Consider the following 19509-nt stretch of genomic DNA (forward strand, 5'->3'; position numbering starts at 1 on the left):
TATGAAACTCTTCTCCGTATCCAGGTATTCCAAGGAGCAACACAATGCTGGGTGACTGAGCAGGTGTCAAGGCTACCACTAAAGGACCCCTGCTTGTAATTCCAAACTGACAGAAACCATTCCAGAAAATCTAGACGTTGGCTGGGCTCTGCAATTCAACCTGTGGGAATTGTTCCCAATTTTTAACTGGCGTACCATCATCTCTTATCAGAGAGGTGCTTGTAATTGTCCAGAAATAACTGACCCCAAATATAACACCTTCTCAAAACTGTCAACACTTACTCCAGGAAAGAAAAAAGAAAAAAAAAAAAAAAAAAAAGGAAAATGTAGGGAAGGAGATCAGTTCAAGCCACTTCTCAAAAGAAGATGTTGTTTGATTGAGGCAATCCTCCTACCATCTTATATACAAACTTTCAAAAGTCAACCAGTGACACTTTAGAGTCTTTGCACTGATTTTGGATTGTGTGTCACTGACATCTTCATCCCTGTGTGTTCAGGGTCAGGCACTGGGAGGGTCCCTGCTCCCCCATGGCTGGGAGACAGGCTTCTCTTACCTGACATTGTCATGCTTCTGGATGTAGATCTTATGAAACATCATGTCTTCCTGTTTGGCATTAATGTCAGCTTTCATCTCCATGGCAACATGTCGAGGAAGAACAGAGAGCAGGAGACGCTCCTGTGGAGTCAGACAGATGAACCAATTAAAACACCTGCTGCCCAGTTAACAAACACACTTTGTTCTTACTGGGGAGAAGTGACTCATCAGTTTGGTGGGAGATGAGTACAACCAAGCAAAATGGGCTCCATAAACCCAGTAGCTGATCCCCTAACCAGTCATATGCAATTCTGCTCCCAACCCCACAATAAGAGTTCAATGGCTCTAGAAGAAAAAAGTATTATTTTTCATTCCAGATGCACTGGGCTTGCCAATTCTTGCAAATGAAGGAACCATGCAACTCAAAGGGTGTCCATGCACCGTTCTTGGAAGGACTCTGATAAATTATATTGTCTGACCTCCCACACAGTCTCTGCACACCACCACCAAGTCTTCCTTCACCTAACACCAGAGGAATGATACCCCAACACCCTTGGGCACTATTTAAAATTCTTTCCTTGCTTATCTAATTATCTAAGCACATTCCCCCAGCAGGCACAAACCTGCACTTAGCAGCTAAAATGTTGTAGAAACTCCCTGATAAAACCAGCATGAAAAGTGCTACTGCTACACTTAAAACTGTTAGTGCCCAGTTGCATTAGGATCTGTAAACCCACCCACTCACCTACAAGGGTATTTTCAATAACCACATATCATTAACAGTTTGTGGCTCTCCTTGCCCCTCACTTTTATTTACTGATCATGTGACTTGCATAACATTTTGCATGTTGCTCCTACAGAGCATGCAAAAATTGACAAAATGATGACTTTCTGGTGATTTTCCTAAAAACTCACATAAAAACTAGTGCTTGTTATTATTCTAAATTTGGTGCTGATTTCACACAGAAATTATAGAATTTAAGCCAGCAGGTAATTCGTGCCCCACGGCACAAATCTGTGTGTATCAGGAATCACACCTGAGAATTCTGCCCAGAGCTTCATTCTATTCCCAGTCACACCCTGTGAAGTTCAAAAGGTGTTGCTATGGCTCATGAAGGTGGGGAGCATCTCCTTTGGGATCAGCTCTGTAGGTCCAACCTGCAGGCAGTGCTCTGGAATAGCTGAAGAATCCCAAAAGCTTCTCCCAGTCTTGTCATTATTTTTCTTCCCCTGCAGTGAGTAGGAGGAAGAAAAGGGCCTTCCTTCTTGATGCCACAGACAGAAGGTGGTGCAAAGCAAGGTCATTAACCTTTTCTAACAGCTCATTAATTCTCACCAACACAGGGAGCAGCAGGGTTCAAACACAGGCCTGACTCAGAGGGGTCAGCAATCCTGTCCCAAGCACTCACATCACCAAAACATTGCCCATACTGCAGTTATAGGCACATTTCTGGCTTCTAATTCCTCATTTTAACTGAAAGTTCACCATTTATTTCTTCTTCTAAGGAGAGAGAGGAGCCCTGAGGGAACCAGAGGAAGATGAATTCACTGACAATGTGTTCAGCATGCACTGAGACATTTTATACTCTGTAGCACTGCCCAGTATTTCTTTTTCTCCCTTCAATGTGCACCCTAAAGAGACTAAATCTGCCTTCAGTCTTTGAAGAGATAGTAATAACTCAGAAGACGTGTTGGAGGGATTTCTATCTCTGCTTAAAACTGCAGTAGTCATGAAAAGATACTTGTTTTTTAAAGTACTGTCACTGTCACTAGCATATCGCAGGTGCTAACAGCTACACATCCATGTTTTTATAAAAAAAGCAGCTCATGAATCATGCACGTGTCCTTAGGCTTCTGTCAGCTATTGGTGCTCTCCTTGAGTGGAAAAGCACAACACATTTGTATGTATTTCCAGAGTAAATGGTGTATACACTGTTGTCATTTGCATATTCTAATAGGCATCCTCAAATGTGTGAAAGCTGCTATTTTATGTGTGATTTTACACATCCTCTAAATAACTTGGAGCTTTATGGGAGGTTCAGGGGCACCCACAGGTTTGGAACATTCCCTGTGGGCGCAGGGTTTGCTTGCTTCCAAAACAGAGGCAGGAGCCTGAGTGTCTTTTACGAGCACTCCAGGAGACTGACACCTCCATTTCCAAGCAGCTTTTACTGGAGAGCCCCCACCCCACTCTTCCTGACACCACAGGCACTTGCCAGATTAAATCACCAATATTTTCAAGACACTCGAGATCTCCAGGAGCTGCACTAATAATCAGGGAATGAGAGAGGCTCATCAGGTGAAACAAATGCATGTGGCACAACATCCCTTCGTGCAGCTGCTAATTAGGAAGTTGAGCTGTGTTACAGAGCTGAGCATTATCTTGATTCTGTTTGCTTGGGTCATCACAATTACTGAAAATAACCTCTGAAGCTAACAGGAGAAGGCTGTAACAAGTGCATTTGTAAGGCATAAGCCACATTAGAACGCCTCAAAACAACAAAATCCCTATGTTTTATTTCAAATGGAGCAGAGAAATTAGGGTCTCCACAAGAGTGCAATTTTCATTTTGATACAATAACTAGAAAGAGCTGCAGCCCTCGCTGTAAAATCACATATTATGCACCAGTGAGGTGACTAGGACTGCTGTTTTACAAGTATAGCAAGGCAGTGTTCTGACCTGATAAAAAAGCAAGAGCAAATCCATATATAATTCTCACTTCAAAATAACATGCAAGTATAGTTCCACTGAATTATACATTAAACAACTGCATCCCAAGGAGCACCAGTCTGTCTCTAAAAAAGGCACATAGATAGCTCAACACTGATCTACTCTGTTTACACACATACACATGGATTTATGTGTACATGGGCACACACATTCTCACAATGACTCTGCAAAGGAATTTTAACTATTTATTAAGTCCTTTCCCAGGATGATCTCAAATCACTATGAATATTTAGTATCATATCCATTTTTCCTTAGTTTACTAACAGTTACTTTTTACCAAAAGTGATGCTGACACGAAAAAAGGGGGAGAACAACATTACAGAGACAAAAAACATGCAATGCTAGACATTAATTAAGACAATGCAGTCCCAATGCAATCCCAACAACCCACCTCCTAAATGCTATTTGCTCCCTACAGAATGTGGAGAATATCTGATTTTTCATCCAAGAATATTTTGTTCTGGGAAAACAACAGCAATTCCTGTTATGGCTCTGTCCTAGGTTATCTTAAGTAATGAAATTGCAAGTTGTCTCCTTTCTGCACTGGACATTCTGGATTTTCTATTTACTTTCAAGTTAATTTTGGGTGCTGTAGATGCTTAATAAAGGAAAATATAAGGTCATTTGCCTGAGAAAATCTGCCTGCCTTTAAAAGAGAACAGCACACAGGAGCACCATCGATCTCCAGAAAAAGACAAGCAACTATAAATAACAGTGTTGGGCTGTGCAGTTGTGTTTTCCTCCACCCCTGTTTGGAGACTGGCTCTCTCAGATGTGGGCTGAGCTGTCCTTATTTGTGTCTGCTGTCACCTCATGCTTATCTCAATGCATTATGTATAGAGAGGCATCTGAACTGAACCTGGAGATCAATGTCAGTGCAGGCTGTGGCAGCAAATAATCTCATTAGGAGTCTCCAGCTGCCAGGACCTGCAGTTATTGCTGGTGGGACTGAAGAGCACTTGGCACTGACTGGCTTTGACACACATTTTTCTGATGTCCTGGCTTTCTTATGTATGGTATAGTACTTCCTGGAGAGAAGAAGACAAAAGCATCAAGATAGGGCATTTGTCAGGACTGTTCTTGGGAGCTGCTTCTGAGGCAGAAGCATCCAAATCCAGCACAGCACAGGCATCTGAGCCATGCTGCTAAGGCAGTCTCTCAGCAGGGAAGACAGAGCTGTAATCAATAAGTAAAATGGCATATTCTCTTGGCTCAATCCTTTCTTCCACTTCAAGGTGTGGAAGGAGTGGCTGCTCATTTCATCTTTTTGAGACAATATTCTTTGCAAAGGAAAAAGGAGTCTTGAGTGTGAATCTTGTTTTCATACATAAAGTACCAAATAAACACTTGTACACATTATCTCACAGTAAGGATTGAACAGCAGCTATGGCAGCCAGAGGTACCTCGTGAAACACTGCCAGAACACAAATCCATAGATGCAGATGGGCTGAGACATGAAGGAAAATGAAACTGAGCTGCCACAAACATTCAGAGACTCCCCAGCTGATTCATTCCCCTGACCTCTCCCCAAACCCAGAATCAAGCTCTGAGATATCTCCCAAGGGGTAAGTGGAAGTCCCATTTCATGATTAATTTTAAAATGGACTGAACAGACAACTGTGAAATGTCCTGTAGGGCAGAGATGTGTGTTAGCAAGGGAATAGTGAAGCTGCCCTTAAAGACTTTCTGTGTCTAATTCTCTTGTCATTGCAAGAGAACCCACAAGTGAATTAGGGGAGCAGATACATTCAGTACCCTGATGGCTAAGTTGTATGTTGGCAGCAAGAGGGCTTTTAATAGAAAAAAACCAATGAAGCTGATGATGAATCTTACTTTTTGAAAAAATACAATTCATTTGAAGCCAATAAGGTACAGAGAGGTGTGTAAGCAGTTAGGAAGCTTTGGGAAAGGAGGGAAGAGGACCTTCCTTGGAGGCATCAAGGAAGTTATGTTGTGTGGACCCAATTCTTGCCTGCCTTTTGGCAGTGGCTTGGCTGACAATCACACCAGGCTTTGACTATCCAGAGAGGGTCAGTCCAAAGCCTGTGTGCTGCACCTGCATCTAACACTTGGTAGCAATGATGGGTGCAAAAAAACTATGCAGACTCTTTGTGCACTGTGTAATTTTAATCCACAGAGCACATGCCACTGGGTATGTTGTTTGTCTCTGGAAAAGTCCATCAGAGTATTGGACAAGAACTACATCCCTGAGCTTTCTTTCAAACCTTTAGAAATCCTGTCCTCTAACAACAACCTATTCTTGCTTGGATTACTCACGAAGCAAGAAGCTAGCAAATCCCATCCTACAGGAGCAATTTGCATGCTAATTGTGTTTCAGTGTTTTATCTTTTATTTCCAACTGTTGCTCTTACCTGCTGCTGGTTTTCCCTTTGAGAATGCAGCCTGGCTTGTATGCATTCCCTGGTCTCCTGGAAAGCCTGTCTTTGGGACACCTCTGCTGGGTAGTGGGTACACACGCCTACAATGTTTGTACAGGAGAAGATGAGAACATTGGAGACCAGCTGCAACAAAAACAAAACAAAAACAAAACAAAAACAAAAACAAACAAACAAACAAAAAAAAAAAAAAACAAAAACAAAAAAAAAAAAAAACAAAAAAAAAAAAAAAAAGAGAGAGAAAAATACTTGGTTATACTTTGGAAAACTGCCATTGGTAACAAAGCACCAGCCAGAATCCAGACCCTTCCATGACTCCTTAATCCAACACATATTGAAACCTCAGGCTCGTAATTCCAGTGTATTTTACCTCTCTAGTCTTTAAAATATAAAACTTCCATTTATGACCTCAAATATATGTTCTTTCCACTCTGTACTACTTCACAAATAAAAGGTACAATTCCAGTGGTAATTCTGCAATCTTGCTTTTGATTATCTATTATCTGGGAACTACTGAGACACAAATCAATCTAAAAATGAATCATTGCTCCATCACTGGAAGTCACCTATAACTCACACAGAGAGATCTGGCAGAGGAACACTTAATATTTTCCTGTTTGTGTACCTACATATCTGGATCAAAAACATTTCAGAGGTACATTAACCATTATTTTAAAATAGTGCTTAAAATACCCAAGGTAAAGTGTTGGTATTCACAAGGTCTCAGAGCAGTTTTTATAATCTATTTCCAATTCCAAATTTTATGTTTCTAGATAAAAACATACATTTTTTCCATTGCTATGCATGAGTACAGAAATTAGTTGCTAAGTCTGAAGCATATTTCAGCTGGACAAGCATGAAGGAAGAGCTATGTCACTCTCTATGTCACTCTTTTACTCCCATGTGTGTTATGTTTTGTAAGGAAGCAGTCACAACTTTTGCTGAAAACTTGTGTTGCAACCTTTTATTTCCCAACTATTTTTTAATAAAAAGGGAAAGAATATTCATGCCCATTGCTGGTATTTGTTTTAAGCAAAATGTTCATAGCATGTTGTGATGGCTTAATGTAAACATTTCCCTTAGCAGAGTTCAGTCCCAGTAGGACTTTTTGAGACTTGCACAAGCTGCACTGGATCACCCTTTGAGGACAGAATTAGTTGAAATACCTCTCATCATTTCCAGAAGGAAAGACTGTCAGACCTCCAAGATTCTTAATAATACAGATCTTTGCTCTATTCCCTATTAGATCCCAAATATATCCTTTGCCTTTATAAATTTTTTACTTGCAGCATTAAAAAAAGCAGTTTCCAGCCCAGCCCATTCCGTGAAAATAAGGAGCCACTCTGAATAGCAGGAGAGCTGCAGGACACCTCTCAAGCCCTGAGCTCACAGGGGGTGCTCAGGACTCCCCAGACCAACTTGGACACTGTGCAGGAGAGAGAAGCTGCCCCCATCTCAAACATGAACCCACATCCCCAGAGTAATAACTTCTCCATGAAAATCTGACTGCTACTGCTCCAACTGTTTGACTACACTCACGTGCTAAAGACAGCAACAATTCTTTTATTGACAACTCTGACTCAAAACAGGACTTAGGCATAAAAATCTCATCTTTCAGCTCAAAATAAGCAACACCATCAACTACAGCCAGAGGAGGGACTCCTCTCCGTGGATGGCTGCCAGTAGATGGCAACACTCCAGCTTCCCAAGCTCCTGCATCCAGGCGCTGCATTTTGGGCAGTGAGTTCCCACATTGTTTGCCACACCACGGCACAAGGGCCTGCAGGGCATGGACACCCCCAGGTGACTGTCACCCATCCAGATGTATTTCCAGACAACTGGTTTTCTAGGGTGAAATTATTCTCAGCCCCTGCAGATGGGTTCCCCCAAGCAGAGCCCACAGCTCATACAGAGGTGGGGCTGCTGAAGATGCAGGTCACACACATGGACATGAAATAAGCCCCAATCCTAAACTCACACATTCCCTTCACGATTATATTCTCACTCAGCTCTTTCTAAGCCTGGCTGGATCCTGCCAGATCCAAGGTTCTCCAACTCTCTCTCCCAAGCTGATCAGACACCAGCCAACCCCCACCCAGATCCTGCCCAGTTAACCTGAGCCACTGCTGCATCCAATGGGCATTTGATGGTATTTTTTTGTGATAATGATGATTTTTAAAAATGAAACCCCCCTCAGAGCATAAAAACAACCCACCAGCCAGTGCTTATTATATTGAAAAAAAAACCACCAAAACATAAAGAGGGTGTCAAAATAGGGGTTTCCTAGGATTTACTCAATTCCCACTCCAAGGATGCACTGATTGAGACTCTCAACCAATGAACAGGACCTCTGCAAGGTCAATCTGGTTTATATGGGCTCAAAAGGGTTAAAACTAAACAGCATAATTTGCATGCCCATATTACAACAAGACTCCCAAATCTTCGCTATTGGAGTTGTGCAGTAATTAGAAAATTTGTCAGGGCATATAAAATGGTAAAAGCATGTATGATATATTTTAAATGGATGAAACTGAGAACAAAGAAGGTTTTAAGGAAATAAGCAGTTTTCTGCCGTGATCTCAAGACTCTGATATTTCATTTCAATTACAGCCACTAGCACAAACCCCAAAAAACCTCCCCAACACAGTGACTCAAGTCTTGCACCAAAACCAGGAGACAAGGGGTGGTTTAGATGCCAGGCAACATATCAAGAATTGAGCCAGCAGAAAAAGGAACCCCTCAGTCCTAAAAACAAGCTCTTTGTAGGTCTTTCTGGACAAATTGGTCGTGTGCCAACAAAAAGTCACCCCAGTGGGGTTGAGGCACAAGGATACAGGTGCTGTGATGATGCCTTAAACAGCTCAGGGCGTGTGGTTCGTATTGGACACTGAGACAGGGAGTACAAAAACCACCATCAGAACTGGCATTATTGATAACATTTCTGGAACACCAAGAGCTTAACTTTTCAGCACTCACCCAAGGGTACACGAATCACAGACTGATTTACAAGATAGACCCAGATGACCATGCTTCTTCAAATAGGAACAAAAACTATATTGCAATGTAATTTTTAAGTAGCAGGGGGACAGGTATCAGTATTTTTTCTGTTTGGCAGGAGCTCATTTAATTCACGGTATGGCATCTTTGCAACACCCTGAAACATAAGGAGTGAAATTACTGTGTAATATCTGTGTTACTGTGTAACTTTTCTGTGAAAACATTAAAGATCTGCAGAGATTTAAAACTGAAGCTCCTTTTATTTGCAGCAACACTTGTTAGTGAGCAAGGGAATTTTGTTTAATATCTGCTCACAATAATTTTCTACACAGCCATTTTAAAACAGAATAAAGGAAAAAAAATTCTAGGAGCAATAGTTTTTTTCACAGACCTCTGTCTTAACAAAATAAATTTATATCTTGTTTGCCAAATGGTACTACTTGCTTATCAGCTTCCTTGCCATTTTGCTATGGTAACCAGCTTCAGTCCCAGGAGGAAAGAGATGATGTAGATACTAAAAATCTGATTCCCTAAGCTCCGTGGCCTGAAAAGTAAAAACATATTATGGCAGCTATTTCAGACAATCTGTGCTTGAAGAGCTCTTCAAGGCAATGGAAAGATAAAATTGTCTGTTTTGCAGCTGACTTCCTTCCCCTGCCTAACTAGAGATGAAAAGTAAGAAGATTCCTACCTTTCTGATTCTGGAAAACAATAGTTTATGAAGACCATTTAAGTTACATATAAGTCCTAGAAAAGCTACTAAACCTGCCTGCAGCATTGGCACATGTGAGTATTTCATAAACTAACACGTTTATTCTTCCATGACCCGTGTGAGGCAGAGCAATGCTGTTCTCCTAGTGTTACCAAAGCAGAGCTCTTCAAAGGTGATTCAGTACCTAAGGAAGAGCTGTGTACTATGAGGGGTTTTCAAAAACCACTGTGACTCCTTAGTGCCACTGAAATAATAGATCAATCTCAGACAACAAAACAGTTTCCAGTTGCTTTGATTTCATTGCACAAACAGAGCCCTGCAACGCTTTTGTTGAATCTCCTGCAGGAAACTGTTTTCAATAATTTTTTCCCCTGGTGACTGAAGAAAGACAAGAAAAAACTGAAGAAAAGACAAGAGATGGAAACAGTTTAGTTCCACATGTTCTAGGAGTTATGAAAACCTGGTATTACAAAATCAAAATCGAGAGCTAAATTTGGCCTGACATCAGTGTTACAAAATTGGTGTTTTGGGCACCTCAGGCCTGGCTGAGGAAGGAGCAGGATGTCTCAGTGGCCAGGAGAGAGCCTCCAGACCAGCACAGCAGAAAAAGTATCAGCTTGCATCAATATTGCCACACTTCCCCCTGCTGTGTTTCTATCCGATAATTCTTCAAACACCAGATGCTATTCAATATGTAATTAAGAGACAACAACATGCTTAAGAGAAATAGCATCAAGATAAATTTAGTTAGTTCCCTACCTCTGCCAGAGCAAACAAGGCTGGCTACTGACATGAGAAGGTGGGCCATATTCCTTGCTTATTATAAAAGTCACAACTTCTGCTTTTTGCCAAGTTACTTTGCTTTGGTCCACTTCTGTTGCTCAGGGTTACTTCTGTTCTAAGATCATAGCACTAGGGCTATTCCCTTTAGTTTCCAACACCACTAACCAGTATTCTGTTTCTCTATTTAATCAAAATATTGTTTTGATATTTTTGTAAGGTTCTGTTTTGAAAACAATTGCTTTTGAAGCTTTTACTGTGGAGCAATAAAACTGTCACAAGGAGAAATAAAGCACATATATGCAGATTAAAAAGTAATGCAAAACAACCTGCAACAAACACCAAACTATGTACCCTCTCTTTCCTGAGAGTGACACTGCTTTGCCTCAGCTTTCCAACTCCCATGATACTTATCCAGTAGCAAATTTTTTGTTAAAGTGATCATCTGTGCAACAACCAGATAAAAAGCAGATAATACTTGGCTTTCTAGGCTACATTTCAAAGTGGTTGTATGTTGAATTGGCAAAGTGGTCCAATTATTAATTTCAGAGACAGACACTGAAATTATCTTTACTTCTGAGTTACTTTTTAACTTTTAAAAATGATTATGAAATCTTGAATACTTACTGTAAACAATGTAAGAACAAAAATATGATGATTTAAAAGGCTCTAACTATCCAAGACAATTCTGCTGCACCAATATGTGTAATCATGAATTGGAAGTATAGATAAATTCTAAAGACAAAAAGCATAAACATTATGAGAATGTTGTTGTTATAAGATATAGCTAGTGCTGGTTTTTAAACACATTCCCTGATCAGCAATTAACCCTCTATTGCCTCTTTATATACTACTGTCTAATAAAAAAATTGGAGCAGCTTCAGAGCCAAAGGCATAAGGAAAATTAAAATGAAAGACAACATCAGCTGGCTCCAAGATCAAATTACTCATGTATTTGTCTTGTATATACAACAACATCTTTCATTTCCCAGAGCTACAACCAGCGGAGTACTAAGATAGTGAAAACTTGTAGATCATGCTAGAAAGATAATTAAACAGTTAAAGTCAGATGGTCCTGTCCCAGTGCTTGGCCAATAAAGAACAGTGTATGTACCAATGAAGAAATCAGGAGGTTTCAATTTCAAACATGGTAAGCACTTTTACTGAGTATTGAGAGATAACTGCAACATCCAAAGATTACATCAATAACAAGCCTGAGAACAAATTCTCTGAATGTGCTGTGTGCTGCCTTCCCTCTCTGTTCTGCTGCTGCTGTACAGCAGCCACTGCTTGGATCTTGAGCAGAACAGAAACCAGTTCCAGCCACTGCCTTCCAAAGGCTTCTCTAACACAAGAGCAGTGCTGCTGAAGCCAGAGTCACAAGTTCAAATGCCTCCCTAAGTCACAGCTGAACTATTGTAGTGGCAGAATTCTTTAGAGAGCATTAGAGAGTGATGTTCTACATATGCAGTAAATCTCTTCAGCTGATGGTGAGAACAAAAAATGTCTCTGCAGAAGCACTTCTGAAACTTTTTTGATGTCCCTTCTGTTTGGTGAGCCTACAAGGAACAAAAGCTGCCCACTTCACTCTTTCAACGAGATTCTATATTTGGCATAAAGTTACTTGCTGAGAGTGACATGGTATTTTGGCTGAAAACACTAAAAGAACCCTCATGCCACTTGTGAATATCTCTGTTCAAGAACTGCAGTCAATAAAACCATTGATCTGATGCCATCCATTCTGTGTATTTCAGTGATCATTTCACCTTTCCAGCCCCAATAGAAACTGATCTCTCAAACATGATGCTGTTGTCCCAGAGGAAAGCCAAACAAGTGTCTTGCCCCACATGAGTTCATTCTTTCTTTAAAATGAAAAGAATTATTATCTAATTTACCTTTTAAATACATAGTTGCATGTGGAAACATAATTCATTATACACCTAACCTCAAAGCAAAAAATCAAGATATTTATATTTTTCAATTCTCTTAATTGTTTCAGGGGATATAAAAATCTTTGATGGAGCATTCTTAATTGTAATGCTTCACATCTTATTCTATATAATTTTAATTCATTTACTGATTGTTGTAACTGCAAACCTTTTGTGCATTCTTGACACCAATATTTGTACTGTCATGCAGAATACAGTATTTATGATTTGGGGGGTTTTATCTATAAAATCTTTTAATCCTGCTTTTATTAAAGACCAAATATTACCAATACAGACTTTTTTTTTTTTTTTTTTTTAATGAAGTTTCTCAAGAGGAAAAATTCTTACATAAAATTGATAAATTCTACTTCTCTATCAGTGTTTTATTATTTTTTCTGCTGGGATTTTTCATTTTCTTTCGTTACTGACTGATAAGATTAAGAAGCAGAGAATATATTGTCCTAACCAAATCTTGGTGTAACATCAGCTAAAAGAAATATTTGCCTGCTTTTCCTGGAACTCTATCACAATCCCGGAAGAGCATCCTTTGCACAGTGGCACAGCCTGGGGGGAGGAAGTGCTGCTCTTCTCTAGCAATAAAATATCTGGAAGGAGATTCCTGGGTCTGTCCTCCATCCCCAACAGATCTCTGTGGCAAACAAGTTTTTCTTTGTCTCCACATTTAACATACTTTAAAAGCTGCAGATCAGGACAGGTTTTCATGCAAGGATCCTCGATGGTGATTCAGATGAAGCAAGGCAACAGCTGCATGGGAAGCTGGCATTCCAGGGAAACACCCTCTGGCCCTTGGATGCAAGAGTGAGACTCTGAAACAACTTAGGGGGATGCTTCCTCCACTAAAACAGGGACATTTCCCCTTTCCTTTCCCCTGCTGACAATTCAGCCCTGTTTTTAAAATTACCACCTAGGTCTTTGCAACCAGGCTGTCTCCTTGAAATCCAGTGGCTTCTTATCTTAAGAGATGGAACACCAGCCAGATGCTTCTACTGAGCACAAGCTGCAAGTTTGGCCTGTTTCAAATCTGCTGTGGCAGCCTCCAGAAGGAACAACATGATAGAAATGGAGGACCTGGATTATAAGACAGCTCATGAGCAATACTGTGCACTATTTTTAACATTTTAACCCTCCAGCTCACTTAACCTGACCCCAGTAAAAATGCATTTGTACCACGAGTGAATTAATCTCCCTGGAAAGTGTGTTTATTTCTGATCCACAGAGGTGACAAAGACTTCAGCAACCAATCTTACCAAAATAAAAGCCCTTCAAACAGGCCTTGAAACACTAGGTACTTCTCTTTGAGGATATGAAAGTGGATGAAAGCTTCTAGACTTTCTGAGCATGACTCACAGCTGTCACTGGATAAACATCTTCCCATAAAAAACATGTCAAGATAATTTTGACAACTGTACAAAATTTGCCCAGATGCATGAGAGCTTAGGCAATTTAGACAATGACTTTAGTTAAGAAAATTAAGCAAAGCTCTGATATTCCAGCAAAACCAATTGTTCTGCAAATGATTGTAATCATGTTTGAGTTATTTTCATGCCAGTCCTACCTGTCCCCGTGCTCTCAAGACACGAGGAGCTGGTAAGATAAGATACAATAGGTATTAACAGAAAAATATTATAATTGAATAGAATTGGATTAAGATATCTGGCTATCCAGATTCTGCATAATGTCTTTGAAGCTAAAGGGAGGTCTAATCAATGAGGAGAAAAGTCAAGAAATGTGCCTTATTCATCATTTATATCCCATTTCCTTCCCTATCTGATGGAAGGGATGTGAGGGACGGAAGACAAATGCCCAGGTTTTCTATCAGGCTCTCTTAAAATTAGTCTGCTACACTGAAACACACATGAAAGTCCATTAATACACACCAGCTAACTCAACAAGCAAATACATAAACTGATCTAAACCACAGTGGGAGCAAGATTATGTTTACTTTGCTTTTCTGTATTTTTTTTCCCCTTTGGAACGAGTTGTGCCTGGCAGTCATACCAAGTATGTGATCTCAGCAGAAGAGACTTGTGAACCCAGGATCCCAGCTCTTCACAGTCACCTCTGTGGGTGCCACTATGTCCCCTCCCCATCCTCCTGTCCAGGTGTGCTCTGCCTTTCCCAACACCCCACACAGTGCCAGCAAACCACAGAGAAGAACATGCCCAAGACTTGTGGTTGCATTCAATGGCTATGGAGAAAATGTCTGTACTAAATAGGCAAAATCATGAAGACAAACACCCCTCTGCTTCCCCCTGTTACAGTGAATCCTAGTCCTCAGTGTTCCTGGGAATATTTCAGGGAGCCCTGGGCTCAGATACAGGCAATGCATCACATCCCTTATCTTCCATCGTCATTTAAGCACAGGAGTCACCCCCAGGTCACTGGAAAAACAAAAATATTTATCTAGTTACATGAAAGTCTTATTTATCTGGGAAAAAGGAACATTCTCCACTTGCTCAGCAGGCAGAAATGAGTGCCCTAAATATGGTCTGTAAGATACAAAAATTATTATTTCCCAAGCATTTAGAATGCATGTTTTTTGGGGGGTGGTGAGTTAGACTGGTTTTGTTTGTCTCTGTGGGAAGAAATGTAAAAAAGGAGAAAGAATGGAATACAGATGGGTATTTTTGGTTTTGATTTTAAAAAGACCTCCTTTCTTCTTCTGTTGCTGGATTTCAAATCAAGCCAGAGCAGCTTGCCCACAAGCTCTGTTCCTTCCTATTAACATCCCTATCCCAACATATATTTTCAATAAACAAAACTTACCAAGCACCACCAGCAAAGTTTGAACTCTTGAACTGAAGCAGTGGCTTGCACTAGATGAGGTGAAGGAGCAGCATTCATAGCAGATTGCAAAGATTGTGCACAGCCACCAATAATATCCAAGTCAATCTAGGAGGGACCTGGCTGGATCACATCCTCTCCTTCAAAGGCTGCTGTGTGGTTTTGCCAGCTGTTACAGTAAACTGGGCTTACTTCTGCATCAGAGGGGCTGCTCACAAGTCTGAGATTTGTTATCATATCTGGCTGCTCCAGCAGCTGAGTATACTGATCTCTAAACTGATTTGGATTCAGCAACACAAAAGCTCAGTAAGCAAATTCCTGACCAAATTTTAACCGAGCCCAATGATCAGCTTGAAGGCACATTCCTTGGCCTTCAGCTTCCTCACACTAAATTTCTGAAGGTCTTCAGTAATATAATAAAGATTTTATAGAGAAGTTCTAAAAGACACTGTTTATGAAGGCAAGTGTAAGACAACCCAACGACAGTGGTTATGACCAGCTCTCTTTATAACACAAATTACAGCATAATTTAGCCTCTGTTAGCCTCTATTTCACTGTACACAACCCCTCTCCTCTGTGCTTTGGAGCTGCACTACTGCACTCTTAATGAGTCTTTCATTCTGCCTTCTTTATAAGTAAATCCTATTATTATCCACCCTGCATTTTCTTCTCATCTCCTCAGTCCCATCTGTCCCCAAACACACACAATTCCAGGATCAAACCAAATGACTGTTTGTAAATTAGCCAAGATGAAACTCGTTCTGTTCCAACAGCATCAACAGTTTGGTTACTTGCTACTATGTGAGTTTTTCACAGCATACTCTGCAAGTCACAATTTACATTGCTTTGCAGAATCTGAAGGAAAACATTTCAAGGTAAATTTTCAAGGCATATGTATTGAAAACACTGTCCAAGCCCCATCCCACAAGACTGCACCATTAATTTCTGTACGCATTATGAAATGGCAGGTAGCTGGCTTCTTGAATCAAGATATGCTACAGCCAAAGGATAGTTTGGTAGGATCTTAAGCATGTTTTTTCTTACTGTCAAATATGTAAGATGAATGTACTGGAAATACTGGAATTAGAATACTGTAAAAATGTCACTGTTTAACAGAAGTAAACAAATTAACCTCACTTTCCTGGAGATGCACAGTTTGGAATGAGCTTTGAATTCTGACAATTGAAATAAGTTGGGCTGACTGGGAATTGGGTAGGATGTAAAGAAACTAAATCCAAATTTCTGCTGCTAGTGGAAAATTTTGAGCCTGTAATTGAGCATGTACTTTTATTCTCCTCAAGATCATTACCAGAGATTATGCAGCTGAATAGGTTTTCTGAGGTGAAACTAAAATAGACTGAATATCATACTAACCTCCCCAAGAGGCTACTGTACACCACAGAATTGAACTTTGACAAACAATAACTTACAATTATTTAAAGCAACCTAATATGAGGAAGACAGAGAGAAAAAAAATCAGGAGCACTTATTTTCAGAATTTTTTGTAATATGACAAAAAAAAAGACCTAAGTGACCTCCTGGACGACAGAGCTCATTTCCCAGTTGCCTCTTAAAAATTGTCATAACCAAAAAACTGATACCACAATTCTATTGAAATCTGAAGTCCTCTGAATAGTAGTAGTTGCTTTTTTCATATTATATGCAATATTTCTCTTAATATAGTCCAAAGAGACATTTTTCCTGGAGTAGACAATATTAACAATAAGCAAATTATCTTGCAATCTTCTTTCTGTGTCATCATCCGTTGCACCACTGCTTAAATATTTAGTCATGGCATTAGATTTTTAATTTCCAAGAATACAGCTCCTGTGCACTTGGCCTTGCCTAGTAAGCCTTTCACAAATCAGCTCTTGTATCATTGCAGATTAACTGGTTCACTTCAAAACAAAACGAGTTTATGGAAAGTACTTCAGACGTGCAGATAAGTGGATAAAAAATTGTCAAAAGAAGAAAAACAGCTGAGAGGTTTTGCTGTCTACTGAAAAACATGTACAGTTGTTGCCTTTATGCCTAGGAAATGAAAGCCTCACAAATGAAGAATTTAGCAAGAGATAATAATAAAAAAGTGGTGTGAAATGCTTCAGTATGTGATCAGATCCATGACTGTGGCTTGAAACCCTAAACTGGTTCTTTGCCATGCTACTGTAATGTGATAGCATTTGTCAGCTTAAATCCAATAGGGAGCTCCTAAGCCATTCTGATAGGATAAAGATATTGGAAGTAGTTATCTACTCTTATCAGTTTAACTGTATTAGCTTAAGACAGAGAGAACCAGAGAAAATTATTAATTGTATCTCTAAGATGTTATTTCATCACACACTTTGTGCTTTCTGGTGAAGCAAATATGAGCTATCCCTTCAAATGTGAAGTAGGTGGTCTTTGACAGCATCCTGCTGCAGACCTGGTAAAATAACAGTAAACAGAAGAAAAAGTGAAAGGATGGCAAGAATCACAAATCCAGATATGCAATGCAAAGTGGGAGAATACAGAAACACAACAGACTAAACCAAAAGACTTGAATGGGTCATTTTTGTCATCAACCTCACTTATCCATTGAGGTCTACAAGTCAGTCTTTAAAAGTAGCCAACTGCTCTTTGAGAACAGCCAGCACAAAATAAACTGACTCAGATGTACATTGTCTGCCTATGAACAAAAAACCTCCAAACTATTCCCTTTTAAGAAACCATTTTGAAAATTTATAGCAAAAATCAACTGATAAACACAACTAGTCCAGCAATCAGAGGCTAAGATGTTGGCATAATGTCAGGCATCACAAGCAGTAGTGACCACTTTGTCTGCAAAATTGCTGTATCTGATTATCAGCAAGGCACAGAACACGATCTTTAAAATGGCTCTTTAATTAGTTCAGAACAAGCTGTGCTCTTTTGAAAAAGAAACTAGTTGGAAAATCAGCATCATATTTTATTGGACTTTCAATATGTATATGAGATGGTTGAATAGCCAGGACTTGGACTCCAAGGAGAATATTTACCTTCCCCACCATTTCCTACTACTATGGATGGGTCAGAAGCTAGATATCATCCAACTATGCATGCAGCAGTTCTAAACAAGAATTAAAATGCTAGAAGCTACCTATCCACAAGAAGAATGAGAATTAGAGCTTGAAAACCACAGAAACAGGAAGATAAATTGGCTAACTACCCATGTGTTTCTTTGATTCAAGAAACATGAGCAGCATGATTTCTTGTGGGAGGGGAAAGGCAGAGAAAAGAAAGACCCAGAATTGTTCATTGTCCTAAGTCCACTGCCCTACATACTGTCATAAAAGCCACTGCAGAACTGGAGTCAGTGTGGCTGGCACTGACTAATCAGTAGAACAATTTGGGGGATCATGAAGATCTGCAAGCATGGCTCAGCTCTGCTCCTGGCAGCTTGTGCCAAACATCAGCTCCTGCACCAAAGGAACAAAAGATACACCTGGCAGGAACAGCCTCCGCTTTAGGGAGAAGAAAGTCAGCCCTTGGTCTGAATGCAGATGGAAAATGTGCTCAAGTACACTGATTCCTAAACTGTCTGGAAGCAGATGAATATCCCTGACATTGAAAATCACTTTATGAACAGCAGGTGCAATTCCCTCAGGGGAGGTGAATGACTCCCTGCAATGGCATCTCAGTCTTTCCCCAGCTCTACAGAATTGGCTCAGCCCAGACACACTTAAATCTCACCCCCAGGAGTTTCATCAAACTCCCTTTTTATCTCCTCTGTCTGTAACAACTGCATTAAACACAGAACACACATTTCTTCATGTTACCATACAGCTCATGTAGTCAAGAAGTTTGTGCTAAGACCCATAAAATATTAACACTGTCACTAGTACTTTATTCAGAGAGAGAGAATTTATTTAATCCCTTAAACTATTACCTCTAATTTTTACAACTATCACAGGGGGGTTATCTTTTAAAGAAATTATTAGGTTTCTCAAAATAACTTTTTTTTCATATATTCCCCATTTCACCTCACTCTGCTCTGATCTTTAGGCCTCAACTACACTGTTTTCTGCCCCCAAGGATAAATCTAGTCCTTCTCTATTTGGCAGGACACACAGAAAGTGGACTTACAGTCCAGACATCTAGGATTAAGATTCAAATAGAATTTTAGCACTTCCAGGAGACCTTTTACTTATCAGATATCATTATACTAGATTGCTTTCCATGCTTATTTTGGTAAATCAGACCTTCCCATGTTTTGTTTGGCTATTGCCTCCTTTTCTCATTGTGTGCATTACAGAACCCAGTTTTAATTGCTCTGCAACACCTGACTTAAAACCACCTTGGGCATATTCAAGGTATGCACATTAGAAATATTCCCTAGATCTAATGCTGCAGAACTCAGTCACTTATCCATTTGAGCAGTATGAAGAGATAAGAAAGCCACATGCAAATTCAACCAGAAGATTTTAAAAATCGCCTTTTTCTCTTGGTCCCACAGGGAAATAGATTTTTGGCATTTCTGCCCACACACTCAGAGATCATTCAGGTGTATAGCTGTCACCAGTTCATTAAGATGCTTTGATGAAGTATTTTTAGGATCTAAAACTCAGAATCTGTATAAAAAGTTAAATTTGTAAAAACAGTTTAAACAA

General features: G+C 39.9%; 1 protein-coding gene across 1 annotated transcript in view; it reads right to left on the reverse strand.

Annotated features, from left to right (window-relative positions):
* The window catches only part of ADCY5 (adenylate cyclase 5), a 199921-nt gene that overhangs the window by 77203 nt on the left and 103209 nt on the right, over nucleotides 1-19509 (reverse strand). Inside the window, exons 2-3 of the mRNA XM_056496843.1 lie at nucleotides 5639-5788; nucleotides 555-676 (exon numbers count right to left, since the gene is read on the reverse strand). Of these exons, the coding sequence (XP_056352818.1) occupies nucleotides 555-676; nucleotides 5639-5788 (272 nt within the window). The remainder of the gene's footprint in view (nucleotides 1-554; nucleotides 677-5638; nucleotides 5789-19509) is intronic.

The sequence above is a fragment of the Oenanthe melanoleuca genome, chromosome 7 (assembly GCF_029582105.1).
Source record: "Oenanthe melanoleuca isolate GR-GAL-2019-014 chromosome 7, OMel1.0, whole genome shotgun sequence".
In the NCBI taxonomy this organism is placed as follows: Eukaryota; Metazoa; Chordata; class Aves; order Passeriformes; family Muscicapidae; genus Oenanthe; species Oenanthe melanoleuca.